The 20,266-nt window shown below is 39.7% G+C and overlaps 3 protein-coding genes and 1 long non-coding RNA gene across 4 annotated transcripts; 1 reads left to right on the top strand and 3 right to left on the bottom strand.

Annotated features, from left to right (window-relative positions):
• Positions 1–1,756: 1,756 nt before the first annotated feature.
• On the bottom strand, positions 1,757–3,779 carry LOC103517891. Its single transcript, XM_026829833.1, has 2 exons — positions 2,907–3,779; positions 1,757–2,049 (listed from the first exon to the last, which is right to left on the bottom strand). The coding sequence occupies exons 1-2, from the start codon at positions 3,138–3,140 to the stop codon at positions 1,828–1,830; spliced, it is 456 nt and encodes a 151-aa protein (XP_026685634.1). The 5' UTR covers positions 3,141–3,779; the 3' UTR covers positions 1,757–1,827.
• On the bottom strand, positions 3,559–8,783 carry LOC103517890. Its single transcript, XM_017447616.2, has 7 exons — positions 8,765–8,783; positions 8,331–8,525; positions 6,574–6,834; positions 5,789–5,906; positions 4,855–5,023; positions 3,806–3,961; positions 3,559–3,567 (listed from the first exon to the last, which is right to left on the bottom strand). Exons 1-7 carry the CDS (start codon positions 8,781–8,783, stop codon positions 3,559–3,561), a joined length of 927 nt encoding a protein of 308 aa, XP_017303105.2.
• A 668-nt stretch (positions 8,784–9,451) lies between these two features.
• Positions 9,452–13,337, bottom strand: LOC103517888 (proton-coupled amino acid transporter-like protein CG1139). The gene is made up of 6 exons (XM_026829835.1): positions 13,126–13,337; positions 12,850–12,984; positions 11,522–11,683; positions 11,393–11,466; positions 10,535–10,893; positions 9,452–9,648 (listed from the first exon to the last, which is right to left on the bottom strand). The coding sequence occupies exons 1-6, from the start codon at positions 13,158–13,160 to the stop codon at positions 9,466–9,468; spliced, it is 948 nt and encodes a 315-aa protein (XP_026685636.1). The 5' UTR covers positions 13,161–13,337; the 3' UTR covers positions 9,452–9,465.
• Positions 13,338–18,244: 4,907 nt separating this feature from the next.
• LOC103517887 lies at positions 18,245–19,065 on the top strand. Its single transcript, XR_003393867.1, has 2 exons — positions 18,245–18,467; positions 18,850–19,065. It is a non-coding gene; the product is annotated as an uncharacterized LOC103517887 (long non-coding RNA).
• The last annotated feature ends 1,201 nt before the right edge of the window (positions 19,066–20,266 follow it).

Genomic DNA, 20,266 nt, shown 5'->3' with positions numbered 1-20,266 from the left:
AAAATCATAGTTGGTGTCTCGAAATTGCACTTGTGTCAAAAGAACCCCAATCCACACTATTCAGAAATAAGGAACATTTCTCGCAGAAAAAGTACTCGACTCACACGGTAACTTGCTTTTCAGCACATGTTGGACCATCTGAGAACCCAGATGTGTTTGTCGACAGTGGGCAAACACTTCAAGGCGCTTATATTTGCTCCAGAGACCAACTTCTACAACTTGTACGAGTTTATGTCGATGATATCTTACTATGCCGAGACTAAACACCACGCCTTGCTGTCGGGTCTGGGGTCCAAGGTTCACACGTTGCGTTATACGTTCCCTTGCTCCCAAGCAACACGTGATGAGGATGCTAGACTGTATGGAACAGGGGGTAAGTAATGCCGGTCACAAACTACCAGGTAGACCTGACAGGCGGACCGGATCAGGTGTACCTGTCAGGTCTATTATTAGGCCAGCCACTCACGCTCAGACAAACAGAACATTCATTTGCTACATTTGGATCGATAGGGTCTCAGATTTTTGAGTTTGGAGTCAAATAGACGGCCACATTTGGATCAGATAATCAAGGTTAGTGAGGAGGCCTAATCCTTAGAACCGCAAGAACTGACTGTATGGAACAGGGGGTAAGTAATGCCGGTCACAAACTACCAGGTAGACCTGACAGGCGGACCGGATCAGGTGTACCTGTCAGGTCAGCCACTCACGCTCAGACAGTCAGAACGAGTGTGGCGAGGAAAGGCACGAAGACTTAAGCCGGAAGCTTTTTGCTCCACACACATTCTGACTGTTTGTCAGACCTAGGTCTGTCAGACAGTGTGAGCGTGAGTGGTCGGAAGAATACAAATGCTTCTCATGCAAAATGTCTTTGGTTAGAATTTCAGATTTTTGGGTTAGAATCAAATGAACATTCATTTGCTACATTTGGATCGATAGGGTCTCAGATTTTTGAGTTTGGAGGCAAATAGACGGCCACATTTGGATCAGATAATCAAGGTTAGTGAGGAGGCCTAATCCTTAGAACCGCAAGAACTAACCTCAGATTTGGATTTTTCCCAACTTTTTACATAGGAATCGACCATTTATTCATAATTTTTACCCATTTGCAACTCCTCCATTGTGCTGAGGCCAGCCACTCTATCTCCGGTTTAGCGGGGCCGCCGGGGGCTACAATTCGGATTTGTAAGCTATTTAATGTAAAGATAATACTTTTCTTATGAAATCAGAAGTGTTCCGTAAGACTCCTGATCAGGACCGTCTGTCATTTCTACCTGTTACCTGATGAGTACACACACTATCAGGTAGACCTGACAGGGACGGCTGAAAAGGTTCGAATGTTAGGTTTACCTGATACGTGATACCTGATGAGCACACACACTATCAGGTAGACCTGACAGGTACGGCTCATCAGGTCCGCGTACCTGTCAGATCTACCTGATACGTGAGGAGCACACACACTATCAGGTAGAACTGACAGGTACGGATGAAAAGGTCCACCTGTCAGGTCTACCTGATACGTGAGGAGCACACACACTATCAGGTAGACCCGATCGGGTGTACCTCTCAGGTCTACCTGATAGCTAGTGGCTAGCCTTGCACGGGACCAGTAGCTGGACTACTATATCCTGTGATTGTTGATTTAAATAGGGTTTCTGAGAATCTGAGAAAACTTTTTTACCCAGAAAAATTGAGATTGCTGTGTAATGTGAAGTGTACAGATTAAAAATTGTATGAAATAATAATTGTAATATTTAATTTTATTCCCGTTGAACCTTTGACACGTTTGGCAACGTAGCCTACTTTTTAGATGACTCCTTGCTGCCATATTCAAATGGATAAGGTATAGGTGCATGTGTTTCCAACACATCGTCTATTCTGAGGCTGAACAAACAGAATGCGTTGACTTCTGCGCATGCGCGGGAACCTGGGTTTGGGAGCCAATAGGAGCGCTTGATTTTTCTCGCTCAGACGGCCTCGATTGTGTCTGAGTTCCACCAGGAATATCACCCCAGCTAGAGTGTTCCCTACCAGGTACAAGTAGAATGCTCCCTGGGGACAAAAAAAAAGTTGCATTTTTCAACGATAGTTTTTCGGTTGCAAATATTTCAACAGGTTACTTTCTGGTGTTCTCGTGTTGACCCAGCAGCCCAGCACCTAAATGGGAAGTATTGTCTCCCTTCTTGCCCATCTGATGAGATGCATACTACGGGATGGGCATTCTACGACACAGACCACTCACACGTGTCTAATGTAGCAGTTGTTTCATTGCTACAAAATAACAACGGCGGTGGAACACTCATCTTGAAAAAAAAAAAAAAACCTTTCGAAATTTCCACTTCTTCTGAAACTCCTTCCCGCTCTTTTTCCGATGGTTTCGTACAGGCGCTATTACGCCAAAATAGGGGAAAAGATCTTCAATCAGAAGACGGGAAATTGCGAAGGGAATGCTTGTGTCCGTTCTGGGGACCATCACATATATTCATTGCATACATTAGAAGTTTCACGGCGTTCATACAATTTGCTTTAAAGTTACATTTTTACTTTTTTACTTTCTATTACCCTTACGTATAGGGAACCTATACAACGTAATGAGAAAGTATTGCAATCGGTCCAAATTTTTCCACCTTATTCCTCTTAATACTGAAATGTTTTCTTACCTCCCCAACCCCTTGATAAAATCCGGGATACGCTCCTGTCAGTGGTGTAGTGATTAACGCGTTGGATTTCGAAACTGAAGGTTGGTGGTTCGAGTCCAGGTCAAGACATAAAATTTACGTGGGTGTTTTAAGTGGGGATCAACATTTCTAACAAGCATTTATGTATTTATGTATGCTAAACTTGACCCAAATGAGTTTTTTTTTTCAAGCTGATACCTACCTAAAAGGAATTTAGCTAAAACCACTTACCTCCAGGCTGGATAGTGTGAGGGGTTCATGAATATTCTTATTACTTTGCGGTTTATATTCATACACGCGGTTGAATGGATTACGATGGTAATGCAGTAGGATTATACGGATCAGCCAGTAGTCTATAATCCCGCTCTGAAGAAGTCGGAGAATGATTTTGTTCACTTGTTCCAGATAGGAGGTACCTGGCATAGAAACATACCTGAGTAATTGACATACCTGGCATATAATCATACCTACGCGATTGAAATACCTGGCATAGAAGCATACCTAAGTAATTGACATACCTGGCATAGAAACATACCTAAGTAATTGACATACCTGGCATAGAAACATACCTAAGTAATTGATATATCTGGCATATAAACATACCTACGCGATTGAAATACGTGGCATAGAAACATACCTAAGTAATTGACATACCTGGCATAGAAACATACCTAAGTAATTGACATACCTGACATAGAAACATACCTAAGTAATTGACATACCTGGAATAGAAACATACCTAAGTAATTGACATACCTGGCATAGAAACATACCTAAGTAATTGACATACCTGGCATATAAACATACCTACGCAATTGAAATGCCTGGCATATAAACATACCTACGCGATTGAAATACCTGGCATAGAAGCATACCTAAGTAATTAACATACCTGGCATAGAAACATACCTAAGTAATTGACATACCTGGCATAGAAACATACCTAAGTAATTGACATATCTGGCATAGAAACATACCTACGCGATTGAAATACCTGGCATAGAAGCATACCTAAGTAATTGACATACCTGGCATAGAAACATACCTAAGTAATTGACATACCTGGCATAGAAACATACCTAAGTAATTGACACACCTGGCATAGAAACATACCCAAGTAATTGACATACCTGGCATAGAAACATACCTACGCGAACATCCATGAAGAATAGATTGTTCAGATTTGTGCAATAGGCAGCATAGTTGCCTTCTGCAAGACGAGCTATACGCTGCTCTACAGAATGTTCCACCTCGTAGAATCTGCCATACTCCTGATGTATGCTGTCCTGGAAGAGAATACCCATGGAATAAATAAATAAATAAAGAGGAGACATTTTCCTTCACTCTGATTTAAAACACTCAAAAGAGGTGCCAATCTAACACGAATGAGGTGCTAATTTAACACGATCCCGTTGGAATGGGAAAAGACAAAAAAAGAAAAACAAGCTGGGTTTTGAAGTCGTGACCTCCTGACTAGCAAGAGAGCAATCAAGATGAGTGAATTGTGTGACCTACCTACTCGTTTCGAGTTGTGGCCGAAAATATAGGAAAAACTCATGTTGCCCCTTCAAATCTCATTCTCAAAAGTAGTCGAAACTTTGACGCAATTGCGCCACCTGAAGATGTCAATTGATTTTCGACAAACTTTCAGGAATTACTTACGAGATCATTTGGCAACTATTGAGAGGTCAGACTTTTTTTTGAAGAGGTTTGATAGAGGAAACTGTAACTACCAAGGTGTTATCGTCCCGAAATCGAAGAGAAAAGGAAGACAGGATAAGAGAAAGCCAGCCGTTCCAAAAACGAACATTATCCGTTCAGGATAAAATCCGCCCCGGGCGGGGATCGAACCCGCGGCCTAGCGTCTACAAGGCAGACGCGCTACCAACCAAACTAACTAGGCTGGCAGATCAGGCGTTTTGAAATTCGAAAACTTTCAATTTTCGATCCTAGTGATTACTCACAGACGAGTGAAAAATCCAAGAGTGGGGTGGAGGGAAGGAGCTCCCCCATCTTATCTTCTGCTCCAATAGCTGTCTGATGCCCTCTATCTTGGGCGTGTATTCGGGGACATACTATGGGATGGGCATGCTACGACACAGACCACATACATCTAATGCATCGCTACGAAATAATAAAAACGGCCGTAAAATACTCATCTAAAATAAAAAATACTCACAGACGAGTGAAAAATCCAAGAGTGGGGTGGAGGGAAGGAGCTCCCCCATCTTATCTTCTGCTCCAATAACTGTCTGATGCCCTCTATCTTGGGCGTGTATTCGGGGGATGTGAGATGAGAGTAGTAACTGGAGGAGTAGATGGTGGCTACGATTAGACTGAAGACAAACCTGAGAAGAATTAGAAAACAGAAAGCTGTTTAGCTACGTCTAAAATACGTAACACCTGTTTGGTGGAATTTTGGTGGAATGTTCCTATATCTTCGGATTTTCAGATGTGCCCCCCATCTTGGATGTGTATTCGGGGGAGGTGTGATATGAGAATAATAGCTGGAGGAGTAGATGGTGGCTACGATCAGGCTGAAGACAAACCTGGGGAGGGTAAAGAAAAGGTGGTCGAGTGGTTAAGACCGAATCTAAAACCGAACGGAGGAAATCAAGTCTACCTGATTGCCAGAACTCTCTGAAAAGGCCTGAATCTATCCACTCAAGAGTCAGCCAGCCTAGTTAGCTTGGTGGATAGAGCGTCTAACTTGTAAGCGCTAGGCCCCGGATTCGATTCCCGCCCGGGGCGAATTTCATCCTGATGGGATAATGTTCATTCTCGGAACGACTCTTTCTTTATTTACACAACTTTAGTTGTAAGTACAAAAAATTATACGACTCTTTCTCCTATCATGTCTTCTTTCACTCTTCGCTTTCGCGACAGTAAGAGACCTTAGCAATTACAGTTCCCTCGATCAAACCTCTTCAATAAAAAAAAAATAAAAAAAAATAATAATAATAAAAAAAAACTCTCGTATCTCGTAGGGTGGTGTGCTGCACCTGGGACTTATTTTTTAATTCCAAATTTTGTATTTTTTTCAACAATGACTAAAGATTTTTTTTCTTTTGCCAACTTAAATATTATACCTAATAGAAAGTAATAATACTCACCACCAGGATATCAGATGACGGATTGGACCTAGATGAGGCATTTTCTTAGTAGACATACAACCGGCCATGAACAGAATGCGGATCACTTCTAGGAGAGAGTTCATTGGATGAAGATAGTCTGGAAGTAATGGAGAAACCAGATCGATTAATTCTCGACATACTAAAAAAAAAAAAAGAGAGAGAAAGAGTGTTTGTATTTCGTACCTAGAATACCTAGTAAAAAAAAAGTGTTTCACCGCCGCGCTGTTTTATTTCGTAGCAATGAAACAACTGCTACATTAGCCGAATGTGGTCTGTGTCGGAGTTTGTCCATCCCGTAGTATGCCTCTCATCAGATGGGCGAGAAGAGACACAATACTTCCCATTTAAGTTCTGGGTCGACACGAGGACACCAGAAAGTAACCCGTTGAAATATTTGCAATCCAAAAACGTGTGCATCTCTTTTTTTTTGTCGATGATAGGTTTCGAATCCGGAACCTTCTGCATGGCAAGCAAGCGTGTTAAGAAGAGACACAATACTTCCCATTTAAGTTCTGGGTCGACACGAGAACACCAGAAAGTAACCCGTTGAAATATTTGCAATCTAAAAACGAGAGCAATTTTTTGTCGATGATGGGATTTGAACCCGGGACCTTCTGCATGGCAAGCAAGCGTGTTACTTACATCGGGTTTTGACGATTTTAAGTCGCAACGACTGTTTTGAGACCCACATGAGGAATTGAGTTTGCAGGAGAATACACGAGAGCAGGAGGGTCCAGATTTTCCAGTTAAAGCGTGTTACTTACATCGGGTCTTGACGATCTTAAGTCGCAACGACTGTTTTGAGACCCACATGAGGAATTGAGTCTGAAGGAGAATGCACGATAGAAGGAGGGTCCAAATTTTCCAGTTGAAGGGCTCAAACAGGTTGCGCCAATTAGTCTGGAATTTCTTCGGCTTGGGGAAGAGGAACTTGGGACATACGGCAGACCAGAACACCGACATGTCGAAGGATTTTACTTTGACTTGATCATACCAGAGGGCGCAGAAACCGATGTCGGCGGTGCCTGCGTGGAAATTAACATAATAAGCCTCATTTACGGCTGATCTTACCACTGAGAGTTAACACAGTCTAAAAAAAAAAAAAAAAAAAAAAAAATAGCCGTTCAAACAATCGTTCGAACTTGACATCTCATCAATATATTGGAACATCATTGGATCTTAAAATAGATACGGATACGGATAGCTTTGAATTTTCGACATTTCATTTCAACGTTTGATGATGATGACATGCGAATTGTTTTTTTTTTTCTTCTTCTTCTTTTTTTTACCTACAGGGTGTCAACATACGGATACCTATGAGCATTCAATCCGCAGTATTCCGAAGGAGCTGAGTTCGAATTCCGGGCGCGGAGAAAATTACTGTCCTATTATTTCGGATTTATCGCTGCCCGCTAGCTCTGCTCTCCAACTCTTGTAATCTCAACATTCTCAACCAGGTCGGGTAATCCAATTTGTATGAATGCCTGCTAATTTCGTGTAGATATGCAATGTGCAAATCAAATTATGTTCATTCAGCCGTTTCGAGAGAATCCAGACGTTCCGAGACCAAACCCAGTCTTTTCAGGACAAAGTATACAACCTTGGCGTGATGAAATTTGATAGATAGAACATCTAAAATTTTTGAAATTCAACACCCAATACTAAGGTTGGTACCATAGGACCTGCCTCGGTGGTGTAGTGGTCAAGGCGTTCGCCTGGTAAACAGGAGGGCGTGGGTTCAATCCCAGCCGAGGTATGGAATTTTATCCTCAATATAATTTGAGAATTTGACCACAATAATAAACCTACTGCTGGAGTAAAGGGACTTTTCAGTCCTATGCGAGCAGTATAAATAAGCACCATTGTTATTATTATTATTATTATTGTTCGACCTAACATTTTTAAGTCAGACACACCCGTGCACGCTTCCTTCCAAGATACCTACCTAGGCTGGCACAGTGGCATACCTACTACTCCAAATCATACATAGCTCTCTCCCGTCTTCTTCTATCTCCCCACAATAATAGTAGTAGCCTACTGCTGGAGTAAAGGGACTTTTCAGTCCTATGCGAGCAGTATAAATAAGCACTATTATTATTGTTGTTGTTCGATCTAACATTTTTAAGTCAGACACACCCGTGCACGCTACCTTCCAAGATACCTAGGCTGGCACAGTGGCATACTTACTCCAAACCATAAATAGCTCTCTCCCGTGTTCTTCTATCTCTCCACCCTCCACCTCACTTTAATCCTTTGGTGACCGATATAAACTGTATTTTACGTCGAGGTGTAGACGTTCTCCGTAACGATCGGTCACAAAAGGGTTAAAGCCACTCACTAATCACTCCAAATCGTAAATAGCTACCAAGCACACATACGAGCTCAGAACACTTTGGTGACCGATATAAACTGTATTTTACGTCGAGGTGTAGACGTTCTCCGTAACGATCGGTCACAAAAGGGTTAAAGCCACTCACTTATCACTCCAAATCGTAAATAGCTACCAAGCACACATACGAGCTCAGAACGCACGAGATGATTCCAAACACAACAAGGAACATGTTCTTCATCAGAACAAGACAGGTGAGTTTCTGCTCATTATGGAACACGCAGATCTCCATGAGGGCGGGAAACGTGATGCCCACGGTGGGTAAACAGAAGCCTCCCACGATGGAGATGAGAAGGTCCAAGAATGGGACGGAGACGGACAGCAACACTGAAAATGGGAAGAAGGAAATTATTAGGATTGACTCCAACACATTTACCTACCTTCAATAGTTCCCTACATAATAATTATGTTAGGATTATTGAGATATTGGAAAAAATCCTACAATGCTGCAGTGAGCACCAAAGTTGTGATATAATAACACAAAGAAACTGCATTCACATGGACCTGAGCCCAGCCTGAGTTGGACCGAGAACAAGAAAGTAAAATGCGATTGTTCAGATGGTCACCTATCTCGATACCAACCATGTTTACCCGGTGATTCATCGGTTACTGGTGCATCGGGTACACTATTGACTGGATGTTGTGGGGCCCACTCAGCCTCGTGAGGAAAATGAGTAGCTATGACATATAAATGCGCATAGCGACCGGTGCCAGCATGTTGGTAAACAGTGGATGTTAGGATTATTGAGATATTGGGAAAAATCCTACAATGCTGCAGTGAGCACCAAAGTTGTGATATAATAACACAAAAACTGCATTTACATATATAGTGACAGGCCTAGGGCATTCAATCTGTCGGAACGTATGTGGCGGAAGAAGCTCGAAACATAGGTCTGTCAGACCAATCTGAGACCGCGGTCTGAAAAGTTTTTCGCCAAGCACGTTCCGACGCGATGGTATAAGTGTGAGTGGCTAGCCTTAGTGCGCGACGCGCGTTCACAACGGGGACCATAGACCATGAACCATCGACCCTAGTCTAGACCCTGGACCATTGACCCTAGTCTAGACCCTGGACCATCGACCCTAGTCTAGACCCTGGACCATCAACCCTAGTCTAGACCCTGAGGGACGATAAGACCATAGCAGTTGCAGTTCCCTCTATCAATCATCTTGGGGAGGGGGAATCAAACAGCATGTATCTCACGAATCAAGTTGAGTGGCTCAAGGTTTATGACTTTACGGTACCTTAGAGCATATTAAACGAAACTTACGCATTAGAAGTGGGCAAATTCCACGTGATGGTGGCTTGTGTAGCGTCTCCCCATTTGATATAACCCCAGAATCCCGTGAACAGATAGGCAGCAGTAATCACCACCATACCCACGTTAAACACACCCAGAGGCTTCCGATAGTCGGCTGGCGTTTTCATGTTGTTCTCAAGCGCCACAATCTGGGGAAAAAATTGACAGGAATTCAGATTGGTCTAATACCTACAACACTAAGGCCCGTGGTCCGTCTTACATTGGAAGTGTAGAGGCGCGACTTTAAGTAGCTCGTAGTCGGCTCTAAAACCAAACCTATGAAAATGATAGAGACCCTATGTTAAGAAACAAGTCTTCGTCAGATAACATTAAAGAGTTTAGCTAACGGGACAGTAAACAGTGCCCTAAATCACCAAAGTATGGAAAAGTATCTTACAAGTGTAATAGCCAATGGAAAAGCAGAATTTTGAATTTGGACGAATCATATCGAAATATGGAATTGTAAATACTTTTCCATACTTTGGTGATTTAGGGCACTGGACGCTAATGTTGGTTGCACGAACTCGCTATTATGTTGTGATTAAAACTGTGACCTTCACTCTAGTGGGAAATCGGACATAGTGATTCCCTGATTCCTACTGAGATAGGCAGCAGTAATCACCACCATACCCACGTTAAACACACCCAGAGGCTTCCGATAGTCGGCTGGCGTTTTCATGTTGTTCTCAAGTGCCACAATCTGGGGAAAAAATTGACAGGAATTCAGATTGGTCTAATACCTACAACACTAAGGCCTGTGGCCCGTCTTACATTTACATTGAAAGTGTAGAGACGCGACTTTAAGTAGCTCGTAGTCGGCTATAAAACCAAACCTATGAAAATGATAGAGACCCTATGTTAAGAAACAAGTCTTCGTTAGATAACGTTAAGAGTTTAGCTAACGGGACAGTAAACAGGATGCTAATGTTGGTTGCACGAACTCGCAATTATGTTGTGATTAAAACTGTGATCTTCACTCTAGTAGGAAATCGGACATAGTGATTCCTACTGGAGGCTGAAAGGCCTTGTACTTACCACTCCAATCGTCTGTACAGCGTACATCAGAGTTCCAAAGAACAGGGCGAACCCCGTGAACGGAGTATCCGACAGCCATTTCTTGCCTTCGAACGATGGGACGCCATGTTGGAAAATGAAATAGTAAATGATGGCCATTCCTCCCATGAGAAGAAAGTCGCCGATGGCGGACAGAGGGCTTAGGTAGTGGAGGTTCCGAATTTGATTGAGAGGACAAATGATCAATCCGACGATCAGCATCCAATGGAACACGCAGATCTCCATGAGGGCGGGAAACGTGATGCCCACGGTGGGTAAACAGAAGCCTCCCACGATGGAGATGAGAAGGTCCAGGAATGGGACGGAGACGGACAGCAACACTGAAAATGGGAAAAAGGAAAGTATTAGGATGGACTCCAACACATTTACCTACCTTCAATAGTTCCCTACATATTAATTATGTGCTCTTACCTACATAGTGTATGAAGAAGTCAGCGGCGGTGAACGTTGAGCGGCACTGAAGTTATGCAACGTTGCTCCTGTGTGGTAGGTATCCAGATGGGTGATCATCGGGGAAACTACTAGGAGGCTGGTAGTTTGTAACCAAATGATGCAAGATAAAACCCTCGTCACTAAAAACTTTAGGAGTTAGGTATCCTCTAGTCACATCAAATTCAAACCCCTCGAAAAAACGAACTGCATCTTCATTATGACTTTCAGATAATCCTACAATGCTGTAGTGAGCACCAAAGTTGTGATATAATAACACAAAGAAACTGCATTCACATGAACCTGAGCCCAGCCTGAGTTGGACCGAGAACAAGAAAATAAAATGCGATTGTTCGGATGGTCACCTATCTCAATACCAACCATGTTTACCCAGTGATTCATTGGTTACTGGTGCATCGGTTACTGGTACAGCAACAACGTGAAGCTGACTATCCCCGCTGGTGCTGACTCACTAAAATGTAGATTATAGAAGGTAGAACCTCTAAAAGTGGTGCTTAATACAACCTTACCAGTTGATGCATACAATAAGAGGCCAGGAAGGAGATGACTATTGTCCCTATAGTTCCCATGAGTAAGCCAGCATGCCTGAAAGCCAACGGCATAGCCAACATACCCGCCCCGACGCTGCCTTTGATGAGATGAAGTAACGTCTCCATGTTCCTGGAACGGCAGAAAAGAATCGTCATTGGTTTTGTAACCTTTATGGTTTATGGCCAATCTTAACAATGAAATTACTGAGAGTTACCACAGTGTCAAGGTTTTTTTTTTTTTGGATTTATATAGGCCAGTAGGTACTTCTTAAACTCTATACGGGCATTACCTAGTAGTTTTATTTTTTTGTTATTTTTTTTTATTTTTATTTTTTTTACTAAAATTCCATTCTATTCTATTCACCTGCATCTCCTTAATAAATTAATCAGGTCAATTAAAATCGTGAGCGGATTCAGCAAATATGTACGTAAGAAATGTAAGAATAGAAAGAATTAATTAATTTATCCTAATGAGGAAGCTCTGATCCCTGATTATATATCTCGGTCAAGAGATCAAGAGATTCTTGAGTAGGATTGTAAATTGTAGGTGGGTCTACCTATTCCCCTATTTGCAAGTAGGTATTTCATATAAATATGTACCTAGTTGGATAATCAGGAAGGTAATGTAGGTAGACATTTTGAAATCCTCCATCTGGGTGGGAGCTGGGCTGAATTTTCTAATCAAGATGAATTAAAAAGAGGAATACAGGTATTCCTACGTCCGCCTTTGTGACTCTGTGGTCACACAGGCGTTGAAACCATGAAACCATTTCAATACGAGGTGCTGAGTTTGAATCTCGGCGGAGCGGAAATTTCTGGTCTTCTATGATACAAGGCCTGAGCTGAGGTAATTGACAAAAGATCTGGTGCTTCAACACCAATTTGTTCACTTAGAAAAGTGAGCTAGGCCAGTCGTATTGAAATTTCAGTGTTTTTATGAGCCCATTGCAATCGTTTGTGAGATATAGCGGAATCGGAAAATCTCGGCGGAGCGGAAATTTCTGGTCTTCTATGATACAAGGCCTGAGCTGAGGTAATTGACAAAAGATCTGGTGCTTCAACACCAAGTGAGCTAGGCCAGTCGTATTGAAATTTCAGTGTTTTTATGAGCCCAATCGTTTGTGAGATATAGCGGAATCGGATTTTGTAAGAGAGGTTCCCAATTTTGAGACGGGCGGAATCAAATAAGTTGTACAAGGTTTTGCCCGAGTGAAAATTGGGGCAATCGTCCATTGCGGTTTGCGGTATTTGCAAAGTATAGTATCATAGTATGCAAGTCATGCAAGTGCTACTTACGAGGTGGCATGTTGGTTGTCTCGATGATCATAGGGCTCATAATCCTCGTTCACAGATTGATTGTTATCAGTGGAAACTTGGATCTTTGTTCCTCTGCCGCCCCCTTTGTCTTCTGACTCCGATGCGGTCATATCGCTGAAAAATTAATTATGGTTGAAAATCACCGAGCAAATTGCAAAGAAATATTCCAAAAAAACGAGCGAAAAATAATGCACTCATAGGTTAACTAGCCACTAAAAAAAAAGTTACCTATTACCACGTAAGTTTTTCACCTACCTCAGACTTGTGTAAAAACTTTTGTGAGGCGCCATGGATCAAAAAATCAATTTTGTCTCGTCAAAAAATTACTCCTTGCTCAATAGTGGGAACGAATGTTCAGTTTTCATTTTCTTTATTGATGAGTATATCCCCCAGGTTGACAATATTGTTTGATAAATGGATATAATTAGTTTGACGAAGCCGTTTTATCTGTTCAGATATATTGATTTCATTGAGGTTAAGATAGGTTGGGTGTTCAATACTCAATAGGTACATAATTTATAGGTTTTCGATAATAAGTATTCAGACAGTACTCATGGGTAGGTACTTATAGTACGAGTACGTACCTATACTTACCTAGTAGTTACTCGTATGCAGTAGGTAGGTACGTAATTTCCTATACAGAAAATAAAATAAACAGCCAAAGTAGCCAAAAACAAGTGTCAGCCCAAAGCAATCACCCTAGTTAGAGCTGATTGAGAGGCTGACGAAAAACGCCGACCCCGTCTGTACACGGGAAAAGGCGAAGAAAAAGAAGAAGGAAATAAAATAAACAGTAAATGATAAAAGTACGGACGATTTTATTATTTTTTATTTACTTACCTAGGTATATATCTTGTATTCGATCACGAAAAACTATCTCTTGGTTACATTTACACTTGAATTCAGCTCCCATGGCGTAGTGGTCACTGCGCCCGCCTTGCACGCGGGAGACCCGGGTTCGATTCCCGGCGGGGTCAAAAAATCTGTATCATGCAAATGATTGATTCCGTGACTGGCTGTTGCGGGGCCCACTCAGCCTCGTGAGGAAAATGAGTAGCTACGACATATAAATTCGCATAGCGACCGGTGCCAGCATGATAGGTAAACATTGGATGTTAGGATTATTGAGATATTGGGAAAATCCTACAATGCTGCAGTGAGCACCAAAGTTGTGACATAATAACACAAAGAAACTGCATTTACATTTACATTTTACATACATTTTACATTTACACTTGAATTAATTGTTGTAAATTGGACATTAGGTATGCATGTGAATTCCCACAACAATTAAAGTCACAATTGACAATTCTGTGAATTCTGTATTAGGGAGTCTTGGATGACCCTACTCTATGCATACCTATATTATGGCAAGTAGGCAGTTAGGTAAATGGTATTTTGTAGGTAGGTATTTCAGTAGGTGTGGATCTACCTACAGAGGTACAAAACTTACCTTGTTTTAGAGATTGATTTAGGTTTACACTTAGTGTCTTTGGAATTTCGATCAATAAAAAAATATGTAGTAGGTAGTAAAAATTATATTGAGGGACTTAAAAAAAAAAAAAAAAATATACCTATATATACATATATAAAATATAGAAAGTAAAAACACACAACTAACTCAGCGACTTAGCAAAAAATCACTACAGTACTCTTATATTGTAAGTCAGGTTTATTCGGTTTTCATATCTAAAAGTCTTGGACCTAAAACCTACTTGATCTGAAGTAATCAGAACCAAGTAAATGATTCCGACTCATCTTCAATCAAATGTAAAATTTTTAATTGCCCACACAGGAGCATCTGAGAAAATACCTAAGTAACCTGAGGAGTCTCACAATTCTTTCGCAGTTTTTTCCAACACAAACTGTTGTTACCTACCTAATATCACTTAGCTAACTACACCAGTTCTTCGTACTTTTGGAAAACAATATCTAAAGTGTGGCTGTATGGGTCTATTTTTGACCCATTGCACAAAAAAAAAAAAAAAAATAATAATAATCGGATATTTAACACTGGCTAGTTAGGTGGTGTCTTCTACTTACCTAGGTACAAGTAGCATAAAACATCTCCATCAAAGTTGGCATAGTTCCATCAATGCTCGATGCATTTCCTCTCTGGAATGTCAAGGATATCTTCTTCTAGGAAAATCTTTGGCCACAGATCCTCATAACCGTACTAGACCAACAATTTCTACTTCTACTCTTTGTTAATAAAATTGTTACATACCTACCACTACCACTTGAAATTAATTCATAATGACCATCACAGTGTTTCAATTTTCAAAGTATTTTGATCTATTACCTACCTACCTAAGTATGTACCTTAGAGGTATTTCTGAGCAAACACATTTTTCTTTAATTGCGATGTCTTGTGAGATATAAGATCTTTTGTGCTTTAGAAAATAAGAAAGCGGAAGAGGTTGACTCATAAAAAATCTAAACAATAGGTAGGTATACCTACCCACCTAACAACGTAACAAACGAAAAACAACTGATTCACCTACGTACAATACGTACATACCTAGCTAGCTACCTACCTTTCTAGGAGAAAAAAAAAGAAGGAGTTTCATAATTGATGAATCAAGCTTGGGCTGAGCCAGCCTAGTTAGCTTAGTTGGTAGTGCGTCTGCCTCGTGAACGCTAGGCCGCGGGTTCGATTCCCCCAGAGACATAGAATACAGAACCTTGGGTTTAAAGGCTCATGTTGACAAAGCGGTGATTCAAGAAAGAGCACTGTAAATCTCATGTTGACTGAACAGGTCTCTTTTTTCAACTACCTATAGGAGCTAAGGTCGGTCTTTCGGTCTTTTTGACCAATCAACTTGAGATTTTAAACCTAGAAAAATGTCCAAAAATGGACTAACGTAAAGTTTGTAAAGTCAGCTTGAAACTTTGAAGTTGGTTGTTGGTCACATTTGTACAGAAGTCAACATAGAGTCAAAGATCCGGTGGTGTAATGAAAACGAACAAATTTATTTTGGAGTAGGTAGATAGGTACTTAAGGATATTTGGAGATCAGACCCGGGTCTTTTTGGAGCTAGATCTTTTCTCACATTCTCCTGTTATTATTTATTAGCTTTTAGGCTATCAGAACCTATTACTTTTAATATGTGATTATTTTTGTATTACTTTTAAGGGTGCCTTTTTAGTGCTTTATTGAAGATGTATTATTTTAAATTTCGACTTTTTTTACGTATTCCTTTGTTACGATTTTACATTCCACAATGAACTAGGTACCAAATTTTCAGTATTGGTAGTGATTTTTTGTACAATTTATTTTAGATATTTTCAAGTTTGGGAAATTGGCCCAACATTCAACTTCTGACAATTTGCCGACAGTAAAATAATTCACTTTTATAGCTACTTAGGCTAAAAATGATACGAGTAGGTAGGTATTTTGTCTTAAGGTTGGGAAACAATAAAATTCTAAAACTAATTGCTGAGAACAAAATTCACTTTTAATAGGCTAGAAATAATAGCTACATACGTCTGTACCTAATTATTAGTTTATATTAGTTTATTTCATTCCTAAATGTTTTGTAAGTCTGTAACTACTGTAGTTTAGTTTACTAGTATGCTAGTATTGTGCCATATAATAAACTACACATACGTTTTTCTAAACTTGAACTTGAAGACAATTCTTCACTTTTTTCCCAAGATAAGTCTGTAACTACTGTAGTTTAGTTTACTAGTATGCTAGTATTGTGCCATATAATAAACTACACATACGTTTTTCTAAACTTGAACACAATTCTCCACATTTTTCACAAGATAGGTATTTGGTTGTTAAGGTTTACCAAAAACTAATTAAAGTTATTCATTTGGTTATGATATACGAGTACGGATCATTTAAACAAAAACAATAGATGAAAACAAAATGATACGTCTGAAAACCAATTGATTGTCCTCTCATTATTTTATTGTCAAAGAATATAAGTCTAACTATGTATTTACAAGTATAATTTAAATTACAAATCTAGGTACCTAATGCTAGAAAATAATATGTACCTATAGAAGCTCCGTCCCGCCAAGTCAACAGAAAGCTTGGGCTGGTATGACGTACCTATAGATAGGTAGGTACATAACTTCGTTCTCGGAACGACTTGCTTTCTCCTATCCTATCTTCCCTCTACCTCAGAAGTTACTACCTTCAGTTAGACCTTTCTATCAATCCTAAAAAATAAAAACCTGTAATAGGGAGGTACCTGTACCTAAAATAGCACTCATCAATATTTACATAGTTCTGAGAAAGCAAGAACGGCTTTTTAGATGGTATTTCATTTCACCGCATTAACGTGACACTCATTATTCGGTTACCTACCTATTTCAATGAAAACTGTCTTAGCCACCAATTTACAACAAAGACTCCCTTTGATAGCGTTTATTCACTTAACATTAATCAAATGTCCCTTCTTACTACTTAAAATTTTAATTAGTCAATCAAAATCACTGGAAAACCATTAGTTTTTTGTTTGATTGAAGTCTGACGATATTTGCTTAGATGCTTAGATTTTTACTGACGGGTATTTTACCCTTCATTCGGTGACAAGCTACCCCCCTCCTCACATCAACCTCAGCCAGCCTGTGTGAGGACGACAAAAGCAACACGCGATCGCCAAAATGGCCACCCATTCGGATACCAACCACGCACAACGTTGCTTAGCTTCAGTGATTCATTGAGGACTAGTGAATTCAACATGCTATTACTAAGTAGGTAATTTTCACAGCGGAAACGTAATGACCTATTTCTGTAACTGAGTCTCCACACATTAATGATAATACGGTAGGTTATAGGTAGGTACGTATGTAGGTACCAAGTAATACGACAAAATGACAAACCAATACAGAGCTACAATCAGCTACATGCAATTTAATCAACAGTTCTACCTAATTGATAATTTAGATAGGTAGGTATTGATAAAAAATGACAAATCCTTACAATTTATTAAACACGCATTTCACCGATGCAATCATCACGTGATCGCATGATTGTTAAATAATAAATCTTCGTGTTTAACGTAAAATTTCATGTAGGTAGGTACCTTTCGTATGACTTAGGTAGGTAGATACCTAAAGCAGGTATGTATCTAATAAATAGGTAAAATAATAAATTAAGGTCCTTACATAGCTAGTAGGTACCTACCTAGATACGACGAATCCAAAAATCAAAATTAACAGACAGACTGACACCAATCTAACTAACTCGTTTTTTGGCACATCCACTAAATTTCGTTCATTTCTGTATTCCTTTCTAACTCCTGTAAATTATTTCTAAAACGCAACAAGCTTTGCATTTTTAAAGAATGCATGGAATGTTCTGGGAATTGACGCATGCGCAGATAATTCATGTTTGTTCTGCAAAATTTTTATTGTTTACATTTTTTTGAGGTTTTGAGCTTCAGGCAAAAAAGAAAAAAGTAAAAAAGTTAATTAATTTCTATTTGAAACACCTATTTTGTGGTTCAATTAATAATGTTGGCTTTCAGGTAAATCGTGATCTACATTTGACGTCTGTCTCTACCAGAAGAAACAACTTCAAGGTGTACATGATCAGTTCCTACTTCTTCTCTGTAACCTAGCAACCATCACAAATCAAAGTAAGTAGGTACCTCCTAACAACCTTTGGTTTGGTGTGTAACCTTTTCTAGCACAAAATGCCTTTCATGCTTCCTAACTGTTAAAAACTCAACAGGGAAATTTCAAACTCTGTTAGTTTGTAGAAAAGTGAAATACGGTTAGAGGACATCAATGTCCCATGTCAGCAAAGTTTGAAATAAGTCTGTGTAAGTCCCAACTAGGTACCTGTTGATATTTCCTGCTGTCTGTACACAACTCTCGGTTTACAAGTGATTCCAAGAATATTAGAGCTCAGAAAAAGAGCCCCTCAGGCCCAATGAAAGGTCTAAAATTCTAATCCTAATACATAGACACAAGTGTAAACATTTTAATTATGTCTTAGATTTTGATTTTCAATTTCAGAATGTTGCGGTTAATTCTTCTCAGCTTGTCATCTCTAGTTCTTGCCATAGTGTTGTTCAGTTCCACCAGCAAGGGTTGCAATGAAGCTGTCTGTGCAAGTATCGTCAGTAAATGCATGATCACACAATCGTGTAAATGTGACATGAAGAATTGTACATGTTGCAAGGACTGTCTGAACTGTCTCAGCTATTTGTGGACAGAGTGTTGCTCGTGTGTTGGTAAGTTAGTTTTAACAGACACATCATAAAATTCATAATCCCTGCTCAACTGGTTTATCCAGCTTGGGAACAAATGGAATCTAGAAGTTGACAATAATTGAATGTAAATAAACCCCAGTTTTTGCGAAGGTCAAGTTCAGATTTTATCTCGCAGTAAGTATCTACCTACTTATCTATCTCATAGAACTTTGTAAGTATCTACCTACTTTTCTCATTGTACTTGATATGTGTCTAGTTTTATGTCGCATAGAACTAAGCAAAACAGGCTAGATCAGTGGTATCCAAACGATTTGGTGAAATTCTTACAGTTCAATCACATATTTTATATCTGTATGAAGAAAATTTTTGTCTTTCGACAGACCTTACTGTTTTCTTTAGATCGTAGAAACCCATAAAGTGCAAAATTAGAATATTATTTTGTTGATTAAAATTTCCAATTAGAATAAATTTAAATTAAACCGGGCCAAACCCAGGTAATCTTGGCTGCTGATTTCTCTGGAAATTTTTCCAGCGAATCTTGGGGGAGTGCTACATGTCCTACAATCTAGATATATAATTATCATAAAAACAAATGGAGAAAAAGTGATTAAGAATATTAGTCATCCAATGAATCTGGATTATTGAATTTCCAGTGAATAGCACATGCGTCCTTGGGAATTAATTAGAATAAATTTAAATTAAACCGGGCCAAACCCAGGTAATCTTGGCTGCTGATTTCTCTGGAAATTTTTCCAGCGAATCTTGGGGAAGTGCTACATGTCCTACAATCTAGTTATATAATTACCATAAAAACAAATGGAGAAAAAGTGATTAAGAATATTAGTCATCCAATGAATCTGGATTTTTGAATTTCCAGTGAATAGCACATGCGTCCTTGGGAATCGCCAATTTTTCAGGTAGATCCACCTTTTCCGTGGGCCAGTCTGACGCACCTTAATTTTCTTAATTTAACAATGACGTTTAACCATAGGAAAACCACAGAACCTGATTTTTATTATTATTTTTAATCTCTCTATTATATTATAATCTTGTTTGCAGGGAATCCAGTCTTGGCGAAACTGGTATGTAGAGCCAGGAGCCAGGTTTAGTGCATATTCCCATGAATTTCTGCTACTGTGAAAATAATTGCTACACCTTTATATCTTTCCATAAAATCTATGCACCTTATAGGTAGATACTGTCGATCGTAATACAAGTGA

The sequence above is a fragment of the Diaphorina citri genome, unplaced genomic scaffold, assembly GCF_000475195.1.
Source record: "Diaphorina citri unplaced genomic scaffold, Diaci psyllid genome assembly version 1.1 scaffold2001, whole genome shotgun sequence".
NCBI classification, from domain to species: Eukaryota; Metazoa; Arthropoda; class Insecta; order Hemiptera; family Psyllidae; genus Diaphorina; species Diaphorina citri.
This window is presented reverse-complemented; position numbering and strand designations above follow the sequence as displayed.

Coding starts and splice junctions, on each gene's coding strand:
- LOC103517891 (XM_026829833.1), bottom strand. CDS start 3,140: ATGATTATATGCCAGGTATGTCAATTACTCAGGTATGTTTCTATGCCA. Junction 2,050..2,906: donor TCACACTATCCAGCCTGGAG/GTAAGTGGTTTT, acceptor TTTTGTCCCCAG/GGAGCATTCTACTTGTACCT.
- LOC103517890 (XM_017447616.2), bottom strand. Junction 6,835..8,330: donor AATCATCTCGTGCGTTCTGA/GCTCGTATGTGT, acceptor ATTTCCACGCAG/GCACCGCCGACATCGGTTTC. Junction 5,024..5,788: donor CGTCATCTGATATCCTGGTG/GTGAGTATTATT, acceptor AATTCTTCTCAG/GTTTGTCTTCAGTCTAATCG.
- LOC103517888 (XM_026829835.1), bottom strand. CDS start 13,160: ATGGCGCCTCACAAAAGTTTTTACACAAGTCTGAG. Junction 12,985..13,125: donor AGTTTTTACACAAGTCTGAG/GTAGGTGAAAAA, acceptor TTAATTTTTCAG/CGATATGACCGCATCGGAGT. Junction 10,894..11,392: donor AGTAACCAATGAATCACTGG/GTAAACATGGTT, acceptor TCCCATTTTCAG/TGTTGCTGTCCGTCTCCGTC.